Here is a 22,137-nt window from a genome sequence, read left to right on the forward strand (position 1 = left end):
AACCCTATCTCTTCTCTCTCTCTCTCTCTCCCATCTGTCTCTCTCCTCTCTCCTCTCTCTCTCTCTCTCTAGCATACTATGCAGTCAATATCACTGCAGGTAAAGGCAACAAAGCAAAGGCAGTATTATTTGGCTTTGCTCAGATCTTTCCAGAAATTATCTGAGAGAATTTGCTAAGGAGAGATTCATAGCAGAATTCAAATGTTGAGAAATTATATTAAAGAAAAAATGACAAGTTCTTACAAAAAAATTTATTAGGAAAAGTGCATACTAAATATTGTTCAACACTAGCAAAATACAAGAAAATTTGTTTTCCTGTAATGTTTAAAAAGAGGAGATACAATTTCTCTAGCAAGTGTTGTTTTCCTAATTGGCTTCATGAGACCCTTGATGATGTTCTCATTCATCCTCTCTTCATCTCTCCACACACAGCATTAACCCCTTGATTCTGGGCCCTATCCCCTCTCAGACTACTACAGTAGTCTGGTGCTCATTGGTCTCATGTCTCCCCTTTCCAATCATTCCATATTGCTGCCAAGGATTTTTTCTAAAGTGGAGATCTAATTTGACACTCTACCCAAAGTCATATGCAGTCCTTTGTATTTGTCTTTTTCAGCCCTTTACAACCTAGCTCCAGCTTACCTTTCCAGTTGCATTTATATCTTTTTCCATTTTTTTCTAAAACTTAAACTGGCCTTAGTATTCCTGTCATCTTCAAGCCTGGAATATAATCCTCCCTCTTGCCTTCCCAGACTTGGAATCTCCCTCCCTACAAGTGACTATACATATATGTATATAGAACCATAGGATTGATGATTTAGAGGCCTCAGAGGCTACCTATCCTATCTAATCCAACCCCTTCATTTTACAGATAAGGAAATCAAAACCAAATAGACTAGTGATTACCCAAGGCCAGATAATTACTTGAGTGGGATTTGCACCCTGGTTCTCTGATTTCAGGGCCAGTTACACCAAAGCTTCCTCCACTTTGTCCATCTAGCTTTAAGGTGAGGGCAGTGGCTATTTTTTTAAATCAAAATTTGTTTGCTGCCTCTGTTGAAAACAGAAGTGACATTCCAGAGGAATTTAATTTCTTTATTTCACACTACATCATATTCATTTAATTCTTTTCCCTCCCCACTCCAACATATTTCTTTCCATTGGAACATCTATACATGCAAACCATAGGTAACAAAAATTTTTTTTAAGATAACCTCTTGCTTTTGTGTAGTGTAAGGAATCTTCAAACTTAAGTAAATCTCAGAAACCTTTATATTAATTTTCAGAAATTTGACAGCCAGGAGCTAAGCACTACTCTCCCATATACTATCAGATTCTCCCTCTGCTATCCCCCTTCCCAATTTCTAAAGTTAGAAACAAAATTCATTGCAATTAATTGAAGTTAAAACTAAAGGTCTTTGTCCAGACCCCAACTTACACAATTGTGTTTGACACAGGAAGACTGGAACTTCTCAGGCTCCCACCTGCTTCTCTTGTGGGGCCGATACTCCAGTTCAGAAGTGTAAAACATAAGAGCCTATGAATGCCTCAGAACCAGATTAAAATACAATTGTAAATATTTAACTAAATAAAACTATCATACAACAAATATTACATTAAAAAGTTATGTCAATATGCAGTCCATAGTGATCCTTATGTACAAATTGCCAGCCCCTCTTTCTACTTGAGTTTGACACCCCTGCTCTAGGACATCTGAGCTATAGAGGGAGGGGGAAGGAAGTACTTTCAAATGAGAAGATCTGTTTTTAATCTTTGGAGAACCAGAATTGTCATTAGGTCGAAGGTTTATGTCCTAGAAGTTAGACTTTAAAAGGACCTTAAAAATGATCAAATCTAAGCTTATTTTACAGATGAGGAAAATGAAGTTCAAAGAGGTTGTGTAATTTGCCTAGAGTCATTCAGTTAATGATTAAGGCAGAATTTGAATCTAGGTCTTTGACTCCAAGTCTAGCAGTTAGAAATCAATGGCCAATCACTTTTGTTGCCATTGTTAATCTTTATTAGACTATTAGATTTCAGTGTTCCAGAGCAGGCTCTCACAGATTTGGAATTAATGAGATTATACTGTATAGGAACAACAACATTTAGAAAACTAAAATGACTTAAAGTGTGATAGGCCGATTGAGATGGAGCGGTTTCATGATCCACATTAAAAGGGGATTTTTCTTTAAGAGCTTTAAGCCAAGCATTTCTTTACATGGACAGCTTCCCTGCTGTATTACAGTAAGGATGCTCAGAAATTCAGAAATGTGTTAATAATATTCAGAGCAAGGTCAACTGACATTAATGTATAAATATTAAACATCTTATTAAAAGATACAGTTCTCTTTATTAGTGAGTTGTCCACTTTGAAGCAATCACATTTCTGTCCAATTTTGAGTGACACAATTTTTCCTTGTCCTCCTTTTTGGGAATTAATCACATCTCTTGGAGGAGGTTTGCTGTGAACTCAGTGTTTTATTCATCTTCTGGGTCAACCAATAGAAACACTCGTGAAGAAGAATGACCATCTCTGTAAGGAGCAGAACAACCCAAACGAATCCTGAAGTGAACAATGATTTCTAGAAAGCTGTCCCCATGATTCAGGGTACTGCCATACTCTGTGAGAGGGACTGACTGCTGACAAATCTTAGCAATTGCTCAGTAATAAATGCCTGCTGCCCCATACAGTCCAGAATGCATCATCTTATAACATTTTGATCTTTTTTTTTTTTACATTAAATATTTAGCCAAGAAGTGATTATCAAGATTTAAGAAAAGATACAAGGACATCTCAGCTATGTGAGTTTAGTGCTCTTTTTTTGCAGCCTCAGTTTCTTAGCAACCTTGTTTGCTAGGTGGCTGTTATCTTCTGCTGAAAATTGATCAATAGAAGAAAATTTATAATTGAATGATTGAAAATTCTCATTCTCTTAACTGCTTCTTGCAGTCCAGTTTGGAGTCTATTATAGCAACAGTGATTAATATCGCAAACTCGTTGTGTACTAATAGCATAATCTTCAGAAATAATAGACAACATCTTCTCCAAGATGTTCTCCTGAAGGAATGGTGTCCTCTGTGCCAGTTGCCTCAGTCCATAATGCATGAGCCACAGTGTTTCTGATGTCACTAAAAAGTGGGAAGTTGAGGATATCAGAGGCAACCATGCTAATCTTGGTTCTCTTCTTGATTCCTATGAAACTTTAACAGCATATTTCAGTCTAGTGGAATCTTTGGTGTTGTTCTGACTGTCGATGAGAACCAGAGGTGTATGTTGGTGATTTTTTATTATATCAGCCACGCTGTTAAAGTGCTGGATGAAAAAAACAGACATATTAAAGTTGACCCTAGACTTTAATTCCTTATAATAACCCAGTCCAAGCCCTTTCCCTTCTCCAGCAACTTCTACAAGCAAGTGAACTTTTGTTTCAACACAAGTACCATCTTTATGAATTTCTTCCAAAAAGATCACTTGCCCAGGAGCTGGGAGACTTGGATCTTAATCTCAACTCTTCCACTATCTTATTGTATGACTTTTGAGAATTCACTCTACCTCTCTAGATCTTGGCTTCCTCATCTGTGGAATGAGGTGGTTGGACTGGGGACTATTAAGGTCTTTCCCAAGCTTTAACTTTCTTTGTTTCTATTCTCAATATTTCATTGAATTAGATCACAAAGTGTCTTAATCTGCTCTTCAAAGTCAAACTGGAGGGAGAGGTCTCCCAGAAATGTTCACAGCTGACTGAGGTACATAACCTTCAGTTAGTTAGCTTGGAATTAGTTAAAAGGAAAGCAGTAAACCTATTTTACCCTTTGATATTTACTTATTCAGTTTGGAGCTGAAACTATTAGTAGAAGCTCCTGTCTTCTCAAAAGAAGATGGCCAATGCTTATAGCTAGTATGAAAAAAATTCAGTAAGAAGCAACTTCCAGACACACACACACACACAGTGAGAGACAGAGTGACACACAGAAACAGAGAGAGACAGATGGACAGATGCAGACAAACGAGAGAGAGACTGGAACAGACAGATGAGAAAGAGAAAGACAGAGGAGACAGACAGACAGATGAGAGAGAGAGAAACAGAAAGAGAATGAGCAAACATCCTGTCTAGAGCAAAGCTGGGAGAAACAGATACAAAGGAACATGATACACATGGATCCTCTTAAAGCTGAGACATTCAGAAACTTGAGTTAATAAACTGTGATCTTCCTGGAGATCATGGGCTTAAGAAATTGGATTTTTTTTTTTTAAACCTTGCTTTGATTTGTTATGTTATATAAGTATTTCCTTCCCAGAGGTTATGGAGTTGACTGATTTACTAGAAATGTTTTTTTTTTTTCTGAGTTTTCTTATAGATCTATCAAGAAATGCAAAAGTTTCAAGCTGCTACTAGATTAAATAAATGAGGGCCTGAAGAATGAGTCAGATCTAGCGGTCTGAGAACTCAAAACTTATAAGATCATGAACAATTGAATGTGGATATACAGAGTGGAGAAGGAAAGACTTAGGGAAAACCTAATAGTCAAGTTGCTTTCAAGTCTGTCATGTGGAAAAGTTGCTGGACTTAATTCTGCTTATATCCAGATGACAGAACTAGGAATGAGGGGCAGAATCTGCAATGAGGCAGATATACAAGCCCTTTAAGAAAAACTTCCTAAAGATGAGGGCTATATCAAATTGGAACCAACCGATTGCCCCTCAGGAGGAGGTTAGATGACCGTTTGTTGGGGATATTGTAGAAGAGCTTTTGTTCTGTCACGGGATAGGTTAGATGGCCTCTCGGGACCATGTCCACTCTGAGATTTTGTGATTCATTTCCTTCGGCCTCTTACAATGTAGACTAGTCAATGGTCAGTGAGCTCTTTCTAGGGCACTTGTGCCATCTAGCGATCAAGCTAAGTAATTGCTCTCGAAGCAGAGATGAGCCCGGCAGGCCATCTCATGGCCAAACTAGAAATGCCCTTAGAATGAACTGAGATAATCACCCTCTAGGTGAAAGTCTGATGAATTGCAAAATTACTTCTATAATTTCTATGACGAAATTTTGAAGTCATTAATTACGGTATATCACATGGAGACATACTAGCTGCCCTCATTTGTTTGAAGGGTGGTCCCACAGAGGGGAAGGTGTGGTTATTGGGCATGTCGCTCCAGAAGGCAAAACTGAAACCAGCAGATAGAAGTTATTTGATGGAAGCTTTTGGCTTAATCTGAGGAAAAACATTCTGTTACTCTGACTTGGATGAACTCTATCATTGCCCTTGTCCCGACCTTGGCTTTATGTCTCGTTCCTGACTGCCCACAGAATCCCTAGCACAAGAATATCATCCTGTATGTTCTGTAATTACGTTGTGTGTAAGCTATCTCCAGATCAAGACTGTAAATCTCCTGAGGTCTGGACAGGACAGTGCTTGTGCTTGATACTTCTTTTATATACGCAAGGGCACCTTACACAGGGGCTGAACCTCTGGAGCCCAGTTGAGTTGAATTGATGGAATCACTCACCTCTTCACCATTTTTCTTACTGCCCAAAGCATATTGTTTTGTTGATTCAATATATCTCACAGGGATGTTATAAACTCTTCTGTTATAGAATACAACTAATGTGAATGGCTGCTTGGAGTTGTGACCAGAGCTCTTCCTTATAAGAAATGATCCATCCTAGTTATAAAAGAAAATAAAAAAACAACAAAAACATTATGGTTAGTATTTCTGTAATTTGCCACAAATAGAAAAGCACTTTTAAAGATAACTAAAGAAAAGTTTTCATGGTTTTTGAATAACTTTTCATTGGAAAGGGCACTGGGCTTTTCAGAAAACTTGGTTTTCAATCTTGGCTTTTTCACTTGGGATCGCAAATTTTGGAGCTGAAAGGGACTTTAGAATTTTAGTCTGACCTCTTCATCTTACAAATAAAGGGAGTGACTTTTCCAAGGCTATTCAGGTAGTAAAATTTTGGAGTTGGGTTTACTCTAGAACGTGTGGTTCCAATTTTAATTTCATTTCCATTGTACCATGCTGTTACAAAAGAATGGAAGTAAATAGGACAATTTTATTACAAGAAGGTCTCTAGACCTTAAAAAAAAGATATCCTAATTTTCATTTTCTGTATTAAGTCAATATAATTTTTTTTAAAAATAACATTTTATAAAAGCCAGCCAGGTATTATATTACTCAGAATAATATACAGAGCAAAAACTTGAAACCTTAGGGTGGGTGGGTAGTCCAGAAGGATACCTGTTCTGTCCCCATTTCTTCTGGGAATCCTCATTACCAGGAATGGGAAGAAGATCTATCAGAATCTGGATTCTGGATTTTGGAGAAACTACTACTATCTGCCTCTGGTCTACAGAAGTCCTATTCTCCCTCCTCTTCCTTTCTTAGAATCTAGAAATGGTGATCAGAGGATAAAGCATTCTTGTTCATAAGTAAAGCTTGAAGAAACTTCCAAGTGCACATATTTTACTTAAGTGGGATGCACTAAAATATGGAGCAACAGAATATTAGAGGGAATATGAGATCCAGAGAAAGCAATTGCTACTTGGTATCAGCACCTATCCATGGGAGAGGAATTTATGTAAGGTGATACTAGAAAACAGCCTAGAGGAATTAAATAGAATAGAGGGACTGAGTACCAGGGTCAACCAGGATCTTGTACCTATTTCTTTGTCTCATCTGCATCCTATACATTCCATCCTGGTCTCCTGCCTTGAATCTACACTTCCTTGCCAGAGTAATCTGAAAACACAACTCTGATTATCTCACTCCCTTAATCACAAACTTTATATGGCTTCTAATGCTATACTGAATACAATCCAAACTCCTGCACTTGGCATTAACTTCCCACCAATGTGCTTCTCTCCAGTTCTTCTCTATATCTTATGTGTACATAGCTGTTTCCACATTGTCTCTTCTGTTTGTGACGTTCTTGACAGATTTTTTTTAGCTTGTCTTTGTCACTAGCACATTGCCAGGAACATGTTGTTGTTATTGTTCAGTCATGTCCAATTCTTCTTGACCCCATTTGGAGTTTTCTTATTAAAAACATTGAAGTGGCTTGCTATTTCCTTCTCCAGTCCATTTTATGGATAGGAAAACTGAGGCAAACAGGATTAAGTGACTTGCCTAGGATCGCACAACTTATTGTCTGAGGCTAGATTTGAATCCAGAGACCATGCATTATGGTGCCTCCTAACAAGCCTAATGGTTAGTGCCTAATAAATGCTTGTTGATTCCAAATAATCTATATTCTGGGCAAATCAAACTATTTGCAGTTTTTCCAAATCTTCTACATTTTTCCACCTCTATGGCTTTGTTCATGCTGTCCCTTTTGACTTGAAAGTACTTTTTGCTTCTAGCTCCTGGAATCCATCTTCTCAATCTTAAGGGCCCAGGCCAAATGATGACTCTTCCTTGAACATTTTCTAAGTCTAAGTCTCACTCCTCTGATCTCCCAGAGCACTCAGTACCCCTCATGTCATTTACCTCATCTTGTCTAATGTAACTATGCCCATGGATAAGCACATGGGGAGGAGATGAAGAACACTTGGAAGAAGAGCAAGCTGATGATGGAGGGACAAAGGGACTGAGAGGATATGGGTAAAGGATGGAGAATGGAACAGAGAGAACAGCCCCATATCAAGTGTGTAAATACTCTTGGAATTTATCCTGCTGGTAAAAGTTATTATTCTGAGGGGAGAAGAGGAAAGAAATGCCATTCTTATAACTCAGAAGCAGATAAAATGTTTGGATTAAAAAAAAAGGAGTGAAAGTCCAAGGTCTCAAGTCTATGCAGCTGATAAGTTGAACAGTCCTGCCATGAGCAGAAATAAAAGAGAAGATAGAGAGCAGCAAGTTTGGGAGAAGATGCTCCTTTTGTTTGAGAATGTGGAGCTTGGGATAACAGTGCTCCATCTAAGTAGGGCCAAATGGGACTCGCCAATGCCCAGTCCAACACTATCTCTTATGCCCTGCTACCTTTCTCTAGAGGCCTGAAATTGTTTCAGTTAGCATCTGTTGACGTGACATGTAGGAGAAAGAGTAATGGCCATGGAGTTAGTGGCTCCCACCTCTCCCATGGCCCACTGTGTGGTTTTGAATAAGCCATGTAAAGCAAATAAGCCATAGTCTCCCCACAAGAAGAAGTCTATATTGAGCTCTTGCTCTGTGCAAGGCCCTGGACTAAGTGCTGAGGATACCAAAGAAAGGGAAAAACAGCCCCTGCCCTCAAGGAGGTCCCTGCCCAATGTGGGAGATGGTGTGCAAACAGCTACCTACATATATCTGGGGCGATATACAGATATGGATCTATGTTTTATCTACATACACATATATGTACATATACATATGTGTAGGGCTGCCCACTTTGTTCAAATGCCAAACGCACGCTTGCCAGATATTCTATTTCCTGGAGAACTCACACAGGGCAGGCGCTCACAAGGGGGTCAGAAAAAGCGATACAAGAACATTCTCAAGGTCCCTCTTAAGAACTTTAGAATTGATTGTATGACATGGGCGACACAGACACAGGATCGCCCAGCATCATCAGAGAAGGGGCTGGGTTCCATGAGCAGAGAATTGAATTGGATCAGAAGAAACACAAGATGCACAAAGTTAGAGAGTCTACCCCAAATGTTCATAGGGACAATTTGTGTCCGACTTGCGGCAGAGCATTCTGGGTTTGGGCTGCTTCGATCAGCCACAGTTGGACACATTAATTTGGCTTTTACATAGTGATGTCACTTTGGTCTTCTTCGAGAACCAAGTACAACAATAACCAACTATATCTATATACACATATGTGTAATACATAGTTTTATGTGTGTATATGTGTGTGTGTATGTACACACATATAAAATTTGGAGGCAATCTTAGAGGGAAAACACTAACATTAAGTTTTATATATGTATGTACACACATATAAATATTTATGGATAAAATTGAGAGGGAAGACACTAACATTAAAAAGCAGAGGAAAAGGTGATATTTTAGCTGGGACTTGAGGGAAACCTGAAGATGGAGAGCATGTTGAAGATGGCGCACTGTCAGGAGAAATGCAGAGAATCAGAAGATTCAGAAGGGTGTCTTGTACAAGGAACAGGAAGGAGGCCAGTCATACTCAATTGCAGTTTGTGGAAGGAAGTATACAGAGACTAGAAAGGGGAAGAAAGTATGATAAAAGAGCTTTAAAAACCAATCAAAGGGGAGCCCCTGGAATTTGTGAATGAGGCTTGCACTTCAGGAAAACCACTTTGATAGCTGACTGCAGTGGGAAGAGACTTACTCAGGAAGGGAGACTAGCTAGAAGGCTTCTGTAACAGTCTAAGTGTGAGGTGATGTGGATCTGCACAAGTTTGGCAGCAGCTGCAGAGTCAGAGCAGAGAAGGGCTGTGAACAAGAAATGTGAAGGATCAGTGGACAGGTTGGCCACAGTTGAGTGTGGGTAACAGGCAAGCAAGAGAGAATGAGCAATCAAAGATGAAACCTAGGTTGTGAGACTGGGTAACTGAAAGGATGGTCACACCCTTGATAGCAAAGGGGAATTTAGGAAAAGGGCAAGATTTGGGGGAAAGGGGAAATAATGAATTCAGTTTGGATGTATCGAAGACAGACTTCACCTCTTCAGAGTATCATGAAGCCCAAATGAAAAAAAAAGGATGCAAAAAAATTATTATAAAATATAAAGTGTTATATAAAAGAAATATACACATTTTGGAAAACACACCTTATTGGATTTGTATAATGCAGCCTCTGCTGATTTTCGATCACAGGACCCAGCGTACCATGGTCTGCAGTGAACTTCAGCTTCCTGCAGAATCAAGAGCACTGTAAAAATGCTGATGCATAGGAGAGACTGGAATGAACTCTGTCTTTTAGATACATGAAAAGAATCCATGAAAAGAGTGCAGGATTGGTACGTTCCTCAGTTCATATCCCAACTGTGTGACCTTGGGAAAGCGTCTCAATGTCTCTGGGCCTAGAAACCATTCAATTTGTACATTTGTAAAATGAGGGGTGTGACCTTGCTAGATCTATGATCCTAGGAACCTAGACACTTGTATGTGTGTGTGTGTGTGTGTGTGTGTGTGTGTGTATGTTTTAATTATAAAACAGGACTATACGACTTATGGAAAGAAAACAACACGGACATCAGATGGCAGTGTTGAACCTTTCCTATTCTGGTATCTGTGAGAAACTGAGGAAAGGACATTCTTCCTGTTTGTTAAAGAAATGGGAATCATCACTTTCCACGTATGGGATCTCAAAGATGCCCAAAGTCAATGACAAAGGGCCCATCCACTATTGGGCTTATCTCCTTCCATGGTTTCCTTTATCTCCTCTTTATAATCAGCTTCCAAATCTGTTTCCCCCCTCTCTGCCTAGAGTCCCCACCCCATATTCCCAGATGCTTGTTGGGTTAGCACCATCTTGTTTTCCACTGTGACCCCAAACTCAACACGCCTAAAACTGAATCCCAAATGTGCCCTTCCCCACGACTATATTTCTTCTGACAACACGATCATTCTTCTTTCTGTTATCTAGACTTAGAATCCTGGTTTCAACATTTAACTCCTCCCTCAAGCCTGCCCCACCCCTCCCAATATAATCAGCTCCTAAATCTATGTTGATAACTCGGATCTCCTTCCTCTTTTTCATTCCTACAGCAACTGCCTTCGTTCAGGCCCTCCTTATCTGGTGTCCAGCCTGCTGTAATTATCTCCTAGTGAGGTTCCTGTCTACTTACTCCTTTTTCATCTGTTTTTCACATTGCTGCCCAAATTAGCCTTTTACACAGCCTCTTATGCATAAAGAAGATCCCTGGACTTGGAATCAGAAAATCTGACATGGAAGAATCATTCTAGCATTGTGTTACCTCAGGCAACCTCATGCAATCATCTCATCCATAAAAGTGGGGTCATGAAGCTTGCACTGCCTACCTAATGGAGTCATTGTTGGGAAAGTACTCTGTAATCCATAAGAGTTTTTTTTTTTTAATTGACAGAAATCATTATTGGTAACAATCATTAAAGAATACACTTTGATCACATCATTTCTCTATCAAAAAATCTACTTTTCCCCCCCAAAACATTGCTTTGAATAAAATATAACCTCTTATTTCTGTGTTTGAGGTCATTGACTTCTCAGATCACTTTATTGCTGTACAGTTATTCACTGTGTCCAACTATAGCATCTAATGCTGTCTTTGGGTTTGGGGGCAAATATTCTGGAGTGGTCTGCCATTCCCTTACCCAGTAAGTAGATAAAGGCAAACAGAAGTTGAGTGACATAGCTAATAAATGTCTGAAGCTGGATGTGAACTCTGGTCTTTCTGATTCCAGCCTGCATATCCATCGCTAAACTATATGTCTCCCCTTACCCTGCCGTCATCCTGCTTTCTCTGCTCTCAGTGCCTTTGCTTCTGCTGGGGCAAGCCTTAGTATCGCTTCCTATTAAAGTTTTGCCTTCAAAGTCTCAGTTGTTACCTCTTCTATGAAGTCTTCTCTGACCTTCCCAACTTAGAGTCATCCCAAATTTTGAGCAAAACTTTAGATCTTCTCTTTGCATTTATCTCACTCTATCAGCTGCCAAGTTTTATGTGTATGTGTACACATGTGCACACATGTGCATTCATTCACAGGTGTGCATACCTATAATATACATGTGCATATAAATATATAGGGCACACAGGCATGTGGTATTGTGTATTTATGTGCGTATAATTCATATATTTATGTGCCTATATTTACTGTTCACAGCATACATACATTCATGTGTGTATATGTGTATTGCATGTGCGTGTATATATATGTAAGATTCTTAAAGGCAGAAATTGTTTCTTTTATGTATTTACATAGCATGGTGCCTGGCACATAGTAGGTACTCGATTAATGCTTTCTCATTATTTTATTCCTATGTCATAGTTACTTGGTGTACATATCTATCTTCATCAGATTATAAGCTATATCTCACCTATCTTCATATCCCTAGTGATTTGCCTTTATCAGGTGCTTGGTAAAGGTTTGTTAAATTGAATTAAATTTAAGTTTATAAAATGCCCATTCATATAACTCCATTCAAGTTCCATCTAAAAATACCCTCTCTTATGTGTTGTTGTACTCCTTTACCAGATGAAGAATTGATACATACAAGAATAATTTCATACCTGATCTGACAAACAGGAATTGGCTGGAAAGTTAGATAATGGAACATCCATACTGGGGCTCAACACCTCTGGAGGCTCTAAAAAAGATTTAAAATTGGTCAAAAAGAGAAATATAAGACTTTGTCCCTGCTCTCAAGGAGCTTACAGTGTAGTTGGGACATCAGGCAGAAACATGACAAACAATTACAGAACTACATAAAACATTATATAAGGGAAGGTATGCATGTGAAAAATGCAAGAAGTGTTCAAAGGAGGCAGAAACCAATTGGATCCAAGTGGTCAGAAAGGACTTCGTGGAGGAGGTAAGATTTGTAAGACTGAGGAGGTAAATGGGATGGACTGGACATTCTTGCTGGAAGAGAAGCACAAGCAAAGTGTGGCAACACTATCACCTCATGAAGTTTGTTCAGTTTTGGAACTGAGCAGTTATTTGTAGAAAATGGGGAAAAGAAAATGGTTGGTTCTAAAATATTTGATTTGCATTTATTGACACTTATAGTAGTAGACAAATGAATAGAATGGATGAGGCCTGTCTCACTTAAAAAAAAAAAAAAAAGAAATAGAAAAAAAATTTAAATTCTCTAAAACAGTGTCCTCCCCCAGCCTCAACTGGCATTTGAATAGACTTCAAAACATGATAATGAAATTTAGATTTATCCATCCTAATATGCACTGGGACCCTCATGATTTCTCTCCATCTAAACCTGGAGAGTGGTGTCCTCAATGACAAAGACTGGGAGATCAACGAACAAAACTGGTGTTCCAATTTTGGGAAGACTTCAAGGCACAAATGGTGGTCCAGGACATGCGAGTGATAGTAGGGTCAGGCTCTTTGGATGAGTCTTAGAGAATCTCAGAGTTGAGTGTGGCTACATTAAACATCTACTCTAAAATCATGCCTAAAAAAGAATTTTTGTTATTAAATAACATTTGCTTGAAGACTTCCAAAGAAGGCTTCTATTAGACTTGAGGCTTTTTTTTTTTTTTTTTTTTTTTTTGCTGAGGCAGTTGAGGTTAAGTGACTTGCCCAGGGTCGTACAGCTAGGAAGTATATATGTATGTACACACACACGCACATATAAACAACACAAGCCTAGATTTGCTTTTTGATCACTTTTACCTAGTGATTTTGGTTCTTCCCTCTGGACCAAAAAGAACTAATTTATTTCTCCAGAGTCCTAACTTACTGAATTTGACATAGAATATATTAAAAAATTAGAATTAATGATTATTGAATTTGACTTAAAGGTCTTCAAACTAATTCAATTAAAGTTGTAGAAAATTTGGAATGGCTTCAAATCCTTCCCTGTCTCTATCTTTTTAAATAAGTGTAATATAGATTTAAATATCTTTCACAAATTCAATAATGACCAAAATTTTTTTATTTACAATTTCATTTAAAAAAACCCGCAAAGATTTAGTGAAAACTACATTTGGCTAACACGATTCCTAAACCCATTAAAATCACCATTAAAATAAATGTAAGAGATGACTTGTGAGATATATTACAAAATATTTTTGGTATAAAGGCAAGAAAGTCATATTCAGAGTGAGGAATTCTGGACTCTAGTCTTGGCTATGTCACTGACCCAATCTGTGACTCTTCTCCCTTCTTCCTAACTTTCCTCATTTCTAAAATGCAAGGAGTAAGAGAAGGAATGCTGGATTAAACAATGTCTTCTATCTCCAGTTGCCTATGTTTTGGGAATTTCAGTGCTCATAGAACATTCACCAGTTAGTTTTACCTTCAATACTGTTTGGTTACTTGATTGTTTATATTTATTGAATTAACCAAAAGATGAATGGCCAAATCTCTTAATTCCATACAATCTTATTGTAAATAAAACCACCTTTAATTATATTATCAATAACTTATTGCACTCACTTGGTGGAGGTACAGGTTTCTGTTGGATTGGTCTGAAATAAAAGAGAAATAGAGCGTGAATTTATTTAACTCTAAAGAGTATAAATGAAGACAGTTATCAATGGGCATGTCTATAATACTAACTGTGTAGTCTTGGGCAAATTATTTAAATGTTCTGAGTCTCAGTTTCTTTATCCGTAAAACAAGAGGGTTGGGCTAAATGATCTTTTTTCTGAGTTCAGATTAAACTGTTCTGTGGTTCTCTGAAATTTTCTGGTGGTTCTAAGTTATCAGCAGGAGGCTTGTACCTCTTGCACCATAGGAGACTCAAGGAGATTCAACTTCTCAAAAGACTCCATAAAATGGTTAATCTAATATCTAAGAATGCATTTAAGTGGAGACACCATTGGGCCTGCTTTAATAAATCAAATGAGTCATGCCTAAATAGCAACATAAATTAGCAAATAATTTACCATTACTAAATTCTCCAAAAAGAATTTATTAAATGGTTGTAGACTTGTACAATCTGGGTACAATTCTAAATCTACTTTTTACTTATCCCAGGCAAGTCTTTTTAACCTCTCTAAAATTCTCCCCCTTTCTCCCCCCCCCCCCAATATATTATCATCCCAACTAAATAAACAAAGAAGATACAGCAAAGTGTTTGGTAAACATAAAATACTATGTAAATAAAAGTGATCTTCATTACTATTATTTTTAATGCCCTCTGCAATTGTTTGCAGAATTAATTTGTTATGTAAACCTTTTCTTTCTTCATAGAAAATTTAAAGTTAAGTTTTAATTTAACCCAAGTCAGATCATTATAAATTCCCTTGGGGATTTCATAGAGCTACTTGTGTTTCAAGATGCTTGCATCTTGAATAAGGGATACAAGCACAAGCTCTGGAATGAGAGGATCTGGGTTCAAATTCTGTCTCTGATGCTTTCTACCTGGGTTACCTTGGAAACATCACTTAACTCCCCTAGGATTCAGTTTACTCTCTCTCAAATGAGGAGACTGGACTAGATAGCCTCTCGAATCTCCTTTAGCTCTACAGCTGTGATCTTATTCTGCAGTATTGTGAATTATTGATGTGTATTTCTCTTAGTCATCTATTAGACTCTAAATGATGGACATGACTGTCTATGAGAACAGGCACTCCATGTCTTCTCTCAACTTTGTATCAGCTTTCCCAGGACCTGGCACAATACTCTCTCTGTGTGTGCTACGGGGTAAATAAATATTTGCTAAGTAAATGAAATCCACAAAAATATCACCTTTTCCTGCCCCAGCTTGTTGCCTACAATGTCCATCCCTTCCTGATCTATTATTGGAGCTCGTAGGATCTTTCTCCCCATCCTCTAACACCAAGGATTTCTGTTGTCTCCTTCTCATCCATGGCACTGCTACTAAAATTTCCACGTGGGAATCAGGAGACACTTGTCTATATCTTGGCCCTGCAGCTTGGGAGTTGTTTGAAGGGGATTTCATGAGTCAAAGAAGGTAAACCTTGGCCATGAGACCCCAGAATCTGGGAGAATGTTTCTACTACTATTGTCAGAAATATGAATTTCAGGAAAGAGAGCCTATCTGGAGGAAGAAATGAATTTGGTGTCAATGGCTTTTTGGAGGCTAATTGATCCAAATTCTCTTTCCACCATTTATTTTGGCTTTATAGAAAGAATCCCATAAAAATCATAGGACCTTAGGCTTAGAGTTAGAACCTAAGAAGCCATCTAATCCAGACTACTCTTTTATAGGTAAGGAAACTGAGACTTAGGGAAGGGAAGTGACTGACCTAATGTCACATGGATAAGAAGAATAGCTAGGATTTGAACCTGGCTCTTTGACTCCAAACACAACGTACTTCACTGAAACAAACTATGACATTTGCGCCTTTTTCATTAGTAGATCACCCTGATAGCTGGAGAAGTTACCTCAGTAATTCAAGAAATAAAATAACGAATCCATTTTCTGTACTACCTGGATAAAAAGTTCACACCCTTGATGCAATGGATAAATCTCGGAATTTTATTCTATTTGAATCCAACATATTCTCTGGATAATTACATACCTTCTTATTAACTGAAAAGTACGCATTATTAGCTCAAAGTCAGCCCCAACTCATGACAAGGGAGCTACCCTGAACCTTCCAGTTTTCCTGAAATTACCACTTAGTATAAATGATAAGAAGGAACACAAGGAACTAAAAAATTCTTACTTGTTAGCTGTGGGAAATGCTGATGGGTGTGGAAGTTCCAGCCGCAGGCCCGGTGCTCGGCCTCGGTGACGTTCAGCAGGTATAGGCTTTTCTACATAGTGAAAGTTAGAAGTTCAGGTTATGAGGAAATGCAGTTTTCTCTGTAAAACAACAAAACTGAGAGGGAAGAACTAATCTGCAACTTGCTTTGCTTGTTCTTAGTTTGACTTTGTTGTACATCTCCTATCAGAGCTCTCTAACTCCATGAAGACTTGGAGTCTTCTGCCATTGTCTCAGACTCCCCATCAGCTCCTTGCACAGGCTATGCTCAGACTCCTTTGGGGTCCCTAACTGCACCAAATGTGAGAAAGGGGACCTTCTTGATAGGAGGCCTGTCCTACATCATGGAGCCTCCTTGGTTTTCCCTTAGCATGAGACCTTAAAATCCTAGAATCAGAGGAGCATTTTATTTCACATGAAAGAGTGGGGGGAAGTTCCAAGGAGGGTGATTACAGCTCAGTATAAGAAAGAATTTTGTAATAATGAGAACTGTCCAAAAGTGGCCCATGTGGAGCCTGGACTTAAATCTCAGCTCAGCTACTTGTTTGGGCAAATCCTTTAACTTCTCCAGTCTCCAGTGGACCATCACTAAAGAGGGGAGAGAGGAGGAAGTCATATTGGACTAGATGGTCTCTGAAGTCCCTTCTCATTTTAGCTTCTGTAGGTATTTAAGCAGAAGCTGGGAATATCAGAGAAGAGCTTCCCATTTCACAGGATCCTAGATTTGGAGCTGAGAGGGACCTTCAAGACCAATTAGTCTAATGTTCATCTTCAATTTTACAGATGAGGAAACAGGGTCAGAGATATTAAGGGCCCGTGATCCCATAGGAGAGCTACAGCTTGAATTTAGACCCTCTGATTATAAAGTCAGTGCTCACTGTGCCCTCAGATAGAGGCTGAACTAGACAACCATCTAAGGTCCCTTCAGATTCCGAGGCTCAGTGAGTTACTGTCTTGGTGTTATATCCGTCCTGGTATTTTAAAAATGTTCATGGGTGAGTTCCAGAAGGGAGATAGTTGTTGAGGCTGCTCCCATGTTTTTGCTTAGTGAAATGCAAAAGAAATAAGTGAAGGATCAAAAGTTATAACCATTAAGAGACACACAGAGAAACAGAGAGCCATAGAGATAGAGACACAGAAGTAGGGTGATCAAAAAACTGACAGGAAAAAAAAAAGGAGGAAATCAAGAGATAGCCAGTGGGAAACATGCACAGAAACAGGAAGGAAAAAAAGGTTACTTTATACATAAGTCATGGCTTAGTGTTGGAAAGTGCCCATATGCTAATAGTTCTGATTAAATCCAGAAAACTATTTTGGGGTCAGTTGGAAAGATGGATCATCTTAGCAAGGAAAGTGTAAATTTAGCTGTGACTTATCACACACACAATAAAATAGTGGATGTGAAGGTAAAAAGCTAGGCAGGGATTCTTATTCTTTGTATCATGGACCTCTTTGATATTCTGGTAAAGTCTAGAGATCCCTTCTTAGAATTATGTTTTTAAGTAATTGAAGGAAATGCAAAATTTCAGTTGGAGGTTAGTGAAAATAAAGATGTGATTTTTTTCCATCATAGTTCAGGGACTCCCTGAACTCTATGTATAGACCCCAAGTTAAGAACCCTTATCGAAATTCTTGGAAAGGCAAAAGAAGTCAGATTTGTTTATTCATCTCATTTCAAATCCTGGTTTGGAATACATAATTCTTCCCTTTAGAATAGGCCTTATCTGATTATTTCAGCTCCCTGAGCCTTGATTTCCTCTCTGTAAAATGCAGGATTTATACCTGAGGACCCCTGAATCCTCCTCTTTTTCTATCTTCATTTGGAAATCAGCATGGCTCCCTGCAAGTGGGAAGACTGTGCTATAAGGGTTAAGATGTGGTCATGGCACTTAATAATGGGAAGTGTTTGTGGTTACAATCTAGTTAGTTGTTGCTGTTTGCAGAAGGTACTTTATTTTAGTTGAAGAACTGAATAACTGTTTATAATAATTACTTACAAAATAATTTCCAGAGTGCACTTCCCCAAATCTCCTCCACTCTCTACCAAACAAGAAAAGAGTTTTATATACAATTTACCTTCATGACCCCCCAAGTTGTTCTGTGAAGGAACACCAGAGGCCTGCAAAAACAAAAGAAACTCATGTAACTTGGCAGAATATAAAAATATATATCTTATAATACACATTGAGATATTCAGGAAATGTTACAAAAATAGACATTTTAACAGAACATCCCTTCCTATGTGAAGTTAACATACAATTAGTCTTGTGACAAACATAGTCACCAATTTAACTAACTATATAAGCAGATATAGTTATTTTACACACACACACACACACACACACACACACAATCGACTGGCATAAATCTAAACTAGAATACAGCTTTTCATTGCCAAGAGCATTAACATTCTTTGTAGTAATTCATACACTGCTTTGCATCAGGGAGTGGAGGAGGCTAGTGAATGTTGGTAACTGATATCTAAAAATAAATGGATGATGGTAATTATTGGCAACTAGTCTGATGTAGGAGCTGCCAACTGATAGTCTGGGGTCCTGTGAGAGGTATGGTTATACAAGGGCTTCCCAAATCCATAAATAAGCGAAAACCATTTCTGCATGTTTAATTAATAATAATATAATAATTTCCCCAGTATTTATATAGCATATTTAGGTTTACAAACTACTCTACATTTGTCTTTTTATTCAATCCTTACATCAACCCTGTGAGGTTAGTGCTATTATTTATCCCCATTTTACAGATTAAAAAAAAAAAAACTGAGACTGAGAAAACTTAAAAGAATTGGTCAGGATCACACAGCTGGGAAGTCTCTGAGGTCTTCCTGAATCCAAGTCTAACATTCTATTCACTGAGTCCATATAGTGGCCTACTAGGTTTCACATTTACATATATTACTGTTTTTCAAATATGTTAAGAAACTAAGCTGATTAGTTAAAATACTAATTCACAAAGGGAGGGGACAGGCAAGATGGAAAAATTGTCTCATAATCAGAGTACATAAATAAAAGTCTAAAAACAAGGAGGAAGGGGTGGAGAGAGCAGTTGAAACACTTGGAACTCCTACTCATTTGAGGCTTCAGAGGAAAGAAGAACACATACAGTTGGGTACAGCAATATATTTCATTCAAGAAGGAAACAGAGGGGAAAGGGAAAGAGGGAAATGAGCAAGGGTAGATTAAGCAAGGGATTGGTCCTAAACAAAAAACTGTAACCAAGGATTACAAAAATATTTATAGAAGTTCTTTTTATAATGGGGAAAAAAAGGAAATTGAAAATGGAGTATCCATCAATTGGGGAATGGGCTGAACAACTAACAGTGAATGGATATCACTATTGTGCTGTAAGAAGGGATTAAGAGGATGATGTAAGAAACACTTGGGGAGACTTGTATGAACTGTTGCAGTGCGAAGTATGCAGAACCAGAAAAAAATAATTTATACAGTAACAACAATATTGTAAAGACAATATTGTAAGTGATTTTGAAACACTTAGGAACTCTGATCAATGCAATGACCAAACACAAATTCAGAGAGTTTATGATCATATTTTCTAGATATGTTATAGAGAGACAAATTATTTTATAATAGAAGATAGATTCAAAGTGCAAATTGAGCCTTTTTTTCTTATGACTTCTGTGAGAATTTATTTTGCTTAACTATATATATACATATATATATTTGAAACAGGATTTTATTTTCCTTTATCATTAAGGATGGTGCAGGGAAGAAATGGAAGGTACAAAAGATGAATTTTCATTGATCAAAAGTTAAGAAAATGGAAAGTAATACTAAATTTATAGTAGCTTTTACTTTAATATTTTTCTTAGTCAATGGCAGCACATAATGGCTGTATCATCATGTAAATGTTCATCAAAATTTTTATCTTAAAAAGGGTCTTCATTTTTGTAAATGTTAAAATGGTAGGTCCAGTGATTATAGTCCATGTTGGCCAGAGTATTCCTTCCCACATTTTTCCCGAATCTGTATTTAGGTCTCATGTGTGTGTCATCTCTCTTCTTAGAGATGGCAATTAAACTTTCTAGATAATTTGGAAGGAGTAAGCCAAGGTGGGCACTAGCTTATTAACATATGACCTTGATGCATTGTTGATTAGGTAAGAGTCTAATTTTTTTTTCATGCCTAGGTTATGTAACTGGAATCAGTTCCATAAGTTAGATAATAGGTCATCTATACTCCAGCATTTAGAAAATAATTTATGTGAGAGAAACAGTCTCTTTGGCAAATCTGTTCTAGAGAGTGGTGATATTTACTAAGATCATAGAGTTTTGTATTCATTATAAAGATTTCCCCTATAACTGACCTCTCCTTTGAAAGTGTAATTTCAACTAGTATTTTTACTAAGGAAGTATTCTCACTTTAAAAAAGACTCTCTTTGTTTTTGGTTTTATTTGGAAATTACTCCAACTTTAACCAGAGTTGTCATATAATGGGTTACATTCCTAGAATTTTGAAATAAGGCCAGAAATATTCCCTGCACTTGAAGTGAAGGAGAAGTTTTTTTTTTTTTAAAGAATGAGATTACTCAACTACCCAAGTATTCTTGCCCCCTCTTTGTACCTTAGAACTCTTATGTTGATGAAATCAAGGTATTCCCTGAAACTCTCAAGTGGAAGACATTTTTTCAAATTTCAATTAAGGTAAAATAAGCCATGATCTAGCCAAATGGATATTGATAACTATTTAAGATAAAGTCGCAAACATAAGGGATATGCACTGAACCTAAAAAATTAAGACTCACAGAGAGAGATGATCAATGTTTGTCTATACTGTTGGAGGAAGTTGTTGGAAGAAGATCCTTTGATTTCAGTAGTTGGTATCAGTGAGTAAACTAGTAAACATAAATCACTAACCCTAGAGTTGAGGCTAATGATCAGCTATTATAGTTTGTTTGAAATGTTTCTTGAGAATTTCCAGTTCCCTTGCTGTGATCCTATCAACTGTGACCAATTTTCTGGCCTATAATTTGGTTTCTGGAATGGACTTATTAGGAAGAGTATGCCATGAAAAGATTAGCATCCACACAACTAACATTATTATAAATTAAATAAACTGACTTTCTAATTTGCAAATTGTGTCTCTTTCAGGCCTCTTGCCACACACCTACAATCCCAGCTACCAGGGATGCAAAGCTGGTGGGTCTCTTGAGCTCAGGACTTCTAAGCTGGAATGGGCTATTGATCAGGTGTCTAACCTAAGTCTGACATTAATATAGTAAAGTCTTAAGAGCAGGGGGCCACCAAGTTGTCTAAGAAGGGGTGAACAAATTTAGGTTAGGGATAAAACAGGTCAAACATAGCTTCTCTGCCAGTCAGTAATGGGAACAAATCCATGAGTAGCTCTAGTGTTTCCAACTTGGGCAAGATAGAGAGATGCAGTCATAGAGAAAACAATAGCAACAAATCAATATCTCTTTAGAATTTGATTCTTGTGGATCTGTTCCTCAGAGTTGGATCACCTTTGAGTGAGTTAATAAAATAGAAATCTTGAGGATTAGGTTTGATCTGGAAAGATCTCACCATGGTGTAATCAATAAGAATGGATCAGCCTGAATTGCCAGCCCCCCTCTTTCTTTTAACTTCATTGTAAAATCTAATATCACTAAATGTTACAGAAAAGATAACACCATCTTCTATAAAATCACAGATTCAAAATCAACTTACTGCCTTCAGTGGAGGTGCTGTTTTCTTCCTGGGAAATAAAAAGAAATCCATAATAGAGAAAGCTTTAATAAAATGACTCATGAATTTAAACCAGATCAGTAGAAGCAGATGTCCTTCAGAGCTACTTCATTTGGACCACAAAAG

The 22,137-nt window shown here is 37.7% G+C and overlaps 1 protein-coding gene across 2 annotated transcripts in view; it reads right to left on the reverse strand.

Moving 5' to 3' along the window:
- Positions 1-1,074: 1,074 nt before the first annotated feature.
- Positions 1,075-22,137, reverse strand: part of BLNK (B cell linker) — a 90,355-nt gene continuing 69,292 nt past the window's right edge. For both annotated transcript variants that reach the window (XM_051981760.1, XM_051981759.1), the window contains exons 12-19: positions 21,994-22,021; positions 18,369-18,411; positions 16,254-16,344; positions 14,053-14,084; positions 12,168-12,244; positions 9,729-9,812; positions 5,510-5,665; positions 1,075-3,313 (exon numbers count right to left, since the gene is read on the reverse strand). In XM_051981760.1, coding sequence (XP_051837720.1) covers positions 3,194-3,313; positions 5,510-5,665; positions 9,729-9,812; positions 12,168-12,244; positions 14,053-14,084; positions 16,254-16,344; positions 18,369-18,411; positions 21,994-22,021 — 631 coding nt within the window. In that variant the 3' untranslated portion in view covers positions 1,075-3,193. The remainder of the gene's footprint in view (positions 3,314-5,509; positions 5,666-9,728; positions 9,813-12,167; positions 12,245-14,052; positions 14,085-16,253; positions 16,345-18,368; positions 18,412-21,993; positions 22,022-22,137) is intronic.

This window comes from Antechinus flavipes, chromosome 2 (genome assembly GCF_016432865.1).
Source record: "Antechinus flavipes isolate AdamAnt ecotype Samford, QLD, Australia chromosome 2, AdamAnt_v2, whole genome shotgun sequence".
NCBI classification, from domain to species: domain Eukaryota; kingdom Metazoa; phylum Chordata; class Mammalia; order Dasyuromorphia; family Dasyuridae; genus Antechinus; species Antechinus flavipes.